The sequence below is a fragment of the Podarcis liolepis genome, assembly GCF_965112155.1.
Source record: "Podarcis liolepis genome assembly, chromosome: 17".
Lineage (NCBI taxonomy): Eukaryota > Metazoa > Chordata > Lepidosauria > Squamata > Lacertidae > Podarcis > Podarcis liolepis.
Genome location: NC_139571.1, coordinates 582,003 through 588,868, shown reverse-complemented (window position 1 = coordinate 588,868; position 6,866 = coordinate 582,003). Strand labels below are relative to the sequence as shown.

The 6,866-nt window shown below is 51.4% G+C and overlaps 1 protein-coding gene across 26 annotated transcripts in view; it reads left to right on the top strand.

Moving 5' to 3' along the window:
- Positions 1 to 4,633: 4,633 nt before the first annotated feature.
- Positions 4,634 to 6,866, top strand: part of LOC310696682 (methyl-CpG-binding domain protein 1-like) — a 122,816-nt gene continuing 120,583 nt past the window's right edge. For 12 of the 26 annotated variants that reach the window (XM_083482453.1, XM_083482451.1, XM_083482464.1 and 9 more), the window contains exon 1: positions 5,246 to 5,434. In XM_083482453.1, coding sequence (XP_083338579.1) covers positions 5,432 to 5,434 — 3 coding nt within the window. In that variant the 5' untranslated portion in view covers positions 5,246 to 5,431. Of the gene's footprint in view, positions 4,752 to 5,245; positions 5,435 to 6,866 lie in introns of those variants that run through there. The other 14 variants (XM_083482457.1, XM_083482454.1, XM_083482449.1 and 11 more) reach the window with 8 other exon arrangements.

The following is a 6,866-nucleotide window of genomic DNA, read 5'->3' as shown; positions in this document are numbered from 1 at the left end:
GAGTGCCAGATAAATCCACCTATAGTTCTCATTTTGTGAAGCCTGTCCATGTCTTCACTTCCCTGCTTTTGCTGTCTTCCCATCCAACCACAAGAAGGTGAAAGAGAGCCCTAAAAAGCACAAAGGCACAAACTTAACTTGTATTAACCTGAAAGTAGAGAAAAGCCAGCCAGCATGGTCAAGGATGATGGAGTTGTAGTCCAACAACGTAAAAAGGGCATCACACTGGTTACCTTTGCTATCTGTGGTAGGAGGTACCTTCACTTTGTGTTTAGATGCCACAGCCATGTGATGGTGATACCTTTTTGTTGTTTTCCACAACTCTCCATGCCTGATGACATTCAAAGGCTTTTGCTAGCTTTTGCTAACTGTTCCCTATTTCTTCTTAGAAATAAAATGACAGGTCATTCTCCTACCAGCTTTTGATGATAAAACCTGTAGATAGCATACGTTTATGTATACTGCTGGCATCCGTCTGTTGAGAGACAATGGAGTATGCCTTCAGTGGTGAAGTCAAACTGCTGCATTAACAGCACTGAAGTGACCTCCCTGGGGCGCAAGCCTGGGCAGTGTGTATGGAGGTCCTGGGCTTGCATCAATCAATCAATGTTTATTACGGAGCTCCTGGGCTGCCCGGACACCAGAGCTTTAGGAGGAGAGGCAGGAATGGAAGCAATATGCATCTAAATGTCTCTTTAATAAGTGATGTAACAAAACTGTAAAGGTAAAGGGACCCCTGACCATTAGGTCCAGTCGCGGATGACTCTAGGGTTGTAGCACTCATCTTGCTTTACTGACCGAGGGAGCTGGCGTTTGTCCGCAGACAGCTTCCGGGTCATGTGGCCAGCATGACAAAGCCACTTCTGGTGAACCAGAGCAGTGCACGGAAACGTCATTTACCTTCCCGCTGGAGCGGTACCTTTTATCTACTTGCACTTAACATGCTTTCGAACTGCTAGGTTGGCAGGAGCAGGGACCGAGCAACAGGAGCTCACCCCATAGCAGGGATTCAAACCACCAACCTTCTGATCGGCAAGCCCTAGGTTTAGACCACAGCGTATCTTACTACTTGGGAAAATAGCTTAAAATGTTGTACCTAATTGGTAAAAAGAAGTGAAGAAGTGTGCATGCACACGAAAGCTCATACCAAGAACTAACTTAGTTGGTCTTTAAGGTGCTACTGGAAGGAATTTTTTTATTTTGGTAAAAAGAATGGAATTGTTCATGGAATTGTTGGCCTCTGTCTGTCTCAAGAGATATGCCTCCGGGGATGAAGTCAAACCACTGCATTAGCAGCATTCCTGAGGTTGCAAGTCTGGGCAGTGTGTGTGTGGAGGTCCTGAGCTGCCCAGATGATACAACTGCCCTCTCGGCCTTTGTTGTTGTTGTTTAGTCGTTTAGTCGTGTCCGACTCTTCGTGACCCCATGGACCAGAGCACGCCAGGCACTTCTGTCCTTCACTGCCTCCCGCAGTTTGATCAAACTCATGCTAGTAGCTTCAAGAACACCATCCAACCATCTCATTCTCTGTTGTCCCCTTCTCCTTGTGCCCTCCATCTTTCCCAACATCAGGGTCTTTTCCAGGGAGTCTTCTCTTCTCATGAGGTGGCCAAAGTATTGGAGCCTCAGCTTCACGATCTGTCCTTCCAGTGAGTGCTCAGGGCTGATTTCCTTCAGAATGGAGAGGTTTGATCTTCTTGCAGTCCATGGGACTCTCAAGAGTCTCCTCCAGCACCATAATTCAAAAGCATCAATTCTTCAGCGATCAGCCTTCTCGGCCTTACTGATGTCCAAAGGAAAGCAGAGCAAAATGTTTGGCACCAACTTGGCTGCAGGAGTTGCTGGAAAGAAGTGTTCAAGGTGCCATCCAACCATTTTAGGGACTCTACTCCAGATTTTTGTAGAGTTTACTTCTTAGCCTTTTCTTCTCCTGAAGATATCCTGTAAGGCAGTGGAGTTTTAGGATCAGAGTTATCCTTCTCCTAGATGGGCTACTTTTCCAGGTGGAGGAACCTCACCTGCCCCACTTCCCTTTACAGCACACCCAGAAACCACTTTCTTGGCCATTGGACCCACTCTTGGTCTTGTCTGCTCAATCTGCCAGAGTCTCTCTTCACATGCAAGGAAAGTCCCTAAATCACTGAGGGTTTGAGACCCATCGGCTACCCTCCCCTGGTTTAGCTGGCAGTTAGCCATTCTAGGGGTGTGGCTGCTGTTGCATACTGACAGCTTCTTGAGCTGCAAGTGAGAGCTGAGTGCAAGATAGGGGGACCAAAAAGGGGCAAACTACCTCTGAACGAGCACAATGTGTCCCCCTAGAGGTACTACCCCTCCCCTAACACCCCATTACTACATCAGCTGTATATAAACAACAGAAGAGGTTCCAGCCTCTGTTTGGTTTCCCCAATTGCTTGCTGTTACCTTTTCTGTTTCAGTAAGCAAAAAATGTTGCTTGTTGGAGAACTCGCTGCTAGTGAGTCAAGGTGCTCAGCTGTGCAACAGATCTCAGGCCTTTTCCACTTCAAGGAGGCTCAGCCCAAACCCCAGAACTAAAAACTTGCATGCAGAAACTCTGGAGTCTCATTTCCTGGTGGCTGTGCTCCTGTCTTCCCTACAAAGCTGAAACTATACAGTCATACCTCGGGTTGAAATAGCTTCGGGTTGAGCATTTTTGGGTTGCGCTCCACGGCAACCCGGAAGTAACGGAATGAGTTACATCTGGGTTTCACCGCTCGCCCATGCCCAGACGCTCAAAATGACGTCATGCGCATGCACGGAAGCAGCGAATCACGACACGTGCAGACACGGGTTGCGTTCTGCTCTGGATGCGAATGGGGCTCCAGAATGGATCCCGTTCGCATCCAGAGGTTCCACTGTACTACAATCCTTGTTCACAGGAGGGGGCTATGGGACTCAGAGACTTGCTCCCAAGCAGACGTGTTTTGGCTCTGCATCACTCTACACTTTCTATCTGTCTTTTTTCCTGGAAGAAATCCACCCCCTGCTGTTTATTACCAATTTGTAGTTGCTTGATTGACCGAACCCAAAGAGTACTCATTAACGGTTCCTTATCCTGGAAAAAGTGACCAGTGGGGTGCTGCAGGCTTCTGTCCTGGGCCCGTTGTTGTTCAACATCTCTATTAATGACTTGGATGATGGAATTGGGGGGATGCTCATCAAATTCGCAGATGACGCCAAACAGGGAGGGGTAGCTAATGCCGCAGAAAACAGAATCAGAATTCAAAATAACCTTAACAGATTGGAGAATTGGGCGCAAGCTAACAAAATGAATGGCAATAGGGACAAATGTTAGGTTCTGCACCTAGGCAGGAAGAACCAGCTGCACAAATAATAGGATGGGGGGGGGGTTCACCTGACTTACTAGCAGTACATGTGAAAAGGATCTAGGGGTCTTTGTGGGCCACTAGCTTATCATGATACAGCAGCAAAAAACAAAAAAAAACTAACGCTGTTCTAAGTTGCATCAATAAAAGTATAGTGTCCAGATCAAGGGAAGTAATAGTCCCCCTCTATTCTGCCTTGGTCAGACAAACACCTGGAATACTGTGTCCAGTTCTGGGCACCATAATTTAAGAAGAATGTTGACAAGCTGGAACGTATGCAGAGGAGGGCAACCAAGATGATCCAGGGTCTGTAGACCAGTGTTTCCCAACCGGTGTTCCGCGGCACACGAGTGTGCCGTGAGACATCGGCTGGTGTGCCGCGAGATGCCTGGAGGGAGGCGGGCGAGTCGGGCGGCGAGAGGCGGGGCGGCGGCGGCGAGGAGAGGCCGCGCCTCCTGCTGCTGCCTGGCGCTCCTCCTCGCAGCCGGCAGCGCTGCCTGGGCGCCTCCGCGCGACTCTGCCTCGCTGGGTTTGGTCTCCCAGCAGAGACGGGTCACACGCGCCCCTCCCTCCCTCCCTCAGCCTGCGCGGAGGGAGAGCCAGAGAGAGGCATCGCTCCTGCGCTCCGAGGCGGATTGAGCGAAGCTGAGAGGAGCTGCCGAGGGAAAACACTTTCACTTTTGTGCGTCCCTCCCGGCGTGACGCTGCGCGCTGACGTCATGGGGCGGGGCTTTAATGGTGGTGTGCCGCGAGATTTTTTTTCAGTAAACAGGTGTGCCGTTGCCCAAAAACGTTTGGGAAACACTGCTGTAGACTAAAACTGATGAGCAACGGTTGAAGGAGCTGGGTGTCTTTTGCCTGGAAAAGGAGACTGAGAGGAGATATGATAGCCATCTTCAAATATTGTAAGGGCTATCACATGGAAGAGGGAGCGTGCTTGTTGTCTCCTGCTTTTGTGGGTAGGACTTGAGGCAATGGCTTCAAGTTACAAGAAAGCAGATTCTGACTAAACATTTGGGGAAACTTTCTGACAGTAAGAGCTGTTTGTCAGTGGAACAGACTCCCAAGAGAGGTGGGGGACTCTGCGTCCTTGGAGGGCTTTAAACAGAGATTGGATGGCCATGTGTCATAGATGCTCTAGCTGAGATTTGTGCATTACAGGACGTTGGACGACATGACCCTTGAAGTCCCTGCCAAGAGTCTATCACGTGGGGGTTGCGCGCACCCGGATATCGCGCGTGCGCCCAGCGCCCTGGAAGCGCCTTCCTCTTCCAGGTCATCTTTGAGGCGTCGCTGACGTCGCGGGGGCGGGTCCGCGCGTGCGCCTCCTGCTCTCGGCTGCCGGTGAGGAGGCGGCGGCGGCAGAGCCCCTTCGAGGCCCGGCGGGCCCGGTTCCCTTCGCCGCTGGTGAGTGAGCGGGGCTGGAGGCGGGCCACGCGGTCGAGGCGAAACCCGGCGGCCCGGCGCCGCCGCCTCTGCGCCCGTTCCCGGAGGAAGCCCCGAGGACCGCGTCCGCCGCCCAGGCGAGTCGAGGCTCCTGAGGGGAGAGGCCGCGGTGCTTCCTCTGTGTGCTTCGGGGGCTGGAGAGGCCAGGCCTGCCGGGGCGGCTCTCCTGTGCGGAGCTGGGGTGTTCCCACGGCGGGGGGGGGCGGGGTCTCCTTCTTGGTCTCTGCGAGGCCTCCCCTCTGGACACAGCGCCTTCTCTGCCATGGTGGTGGCCCCGAAGAGCCTGATCTGCTGGGTGAAGAGCTCCATCATGGCCGGCCTCTTGGTAGTGAGAGAGCGGGTGTACGATAAAGTTTCGGGTGGGCTGAATCTTCATATTGAAGGGCTGCAGCTCCGCAATAGAACCCAGGCTCTGTCTGCAAAAAGTTCCTGGTAAACTCCTCTGTTCTCTCCAGGTAGGAGATACCCCAGAGAGCTGCTGCCAGTCAGTGTTGACAGCACTGAGCTAGATGGTCCAACGGACTGTCTGGGTATAAAGCAGTTTCCTGCTCCTAGCTCAAGAGTGAAGGCTTATTTAAGCAAAAGGAGTTGTTTGGCATTTTCTGGGTCCTTAAGTTTTGGATTCTGGCATAACAAACAATATGGTAATAGAAATTGGAATGGAAGGCTGGAGGAACTTGCTGGCTGTTGTCCTGCTTTGTGTTGGAGCATGCTGATCCACTAGTAGGCTCTGATCCACTAACCAGTATAAAAAACTGGCAGTGATCTACCACACGCTCCCGTTGTCATCCTTCAACTTAAACATAACTCTCCCCGCCTGCCCCTTAACATGTGTGTACTTGGTGTGTTTATTTTAGACCCCCTCAGGGCCAAACTGGTCTGTCTTGTGTGTCATATGCACGTGGGGGTGCATGTGCGGAAGGAGGTGGCTAACTGGACATGGGAGGGGGAGTTTAAGGGAGGGGGACAAAAGGGAGGCAAAAGTTCTCTCTTTGAGGAGCCAGTTCTCTCCCTCCCTAAACACATCAACGTGAGCGGCAGAAATCAAGACTGCCTTCCTCTCTCTAGCAGGGAAGGAGAGGCACTCCCCAGATCCCCAGCCAGGGGGAAGTCAGAGCCTCGAACAGTAGGAGTCCAATCATGTTATGCCCCTTGCCCCTAAGTTAGTACCTGGCAGGAACACACACACCCCTGCACACACCCAGACCCTCAGGGCTGGTAGCAACCCCCCCCCCCACCACCAGCGCTCAAAGGGCAGCGGGAAGGATAGCAAGTCGGCACACACATACACCCCCCAGCCCTCAGGGCGCCGCGTCCCCCTCACCCCAGCGCTCTAACCCCCAAGAGTGCAGCACAGGGGCAGGAAGGCAAGCCGGCTTGGCACCGCTCAGGCTTGCGGTGCTGCTCAGGCTTGCATCGCCATGGAGACTGGCAGCGGCGGCAGCTACTGCCACTGCATCCGAGGCTGCAGAGAAAGGCCCTGCAATTGACAAGAAACAATCCCACGATTCACTGGTCGATCACAATCGACGTGTTGTGCGTGCCTGGAGTACCAAGTTCAGTTCATGGCATCTCCAGTTAAAATAACATTAAGATCCATAAGAACAGCTTACTGGCTCAGGCTAATGATCCAGCATCCTGCTTTCCCAGCCAGATACCTTTGGAAGCCCACAAAGATCTCATTTAGACAAGCATTCCATTTTTTGAAGGAATCCTTCCTGCCTCTAATAGCTTTTTTGACTTTGCTCTGATGGTACATTTCCTGATCTGAGGTATAACCTTCAGCTGTGTTTTTAAATAATGTCCAAGTGTTTTGGTGTGATTTGATGCCCTTGACATTGCCTTTCAACTTACTTTTTACCAGGCCCCTCATTTTTATTTTTTTAGTTTCCTTTCTGAAGTCACATGTTATCAGGTTTATTTTCTTGGCAATTGGTCATTTACATAGTATATTCAATTTAATAGCACTATGACCACTGCTTCCAACTGTTTTAGCAACACTTTCATCTTGGGCACCTTGGCACCACTTAAGATAAATCCAGGGTAAATCCATGACCAGCTGTGTTCTAGGGCATA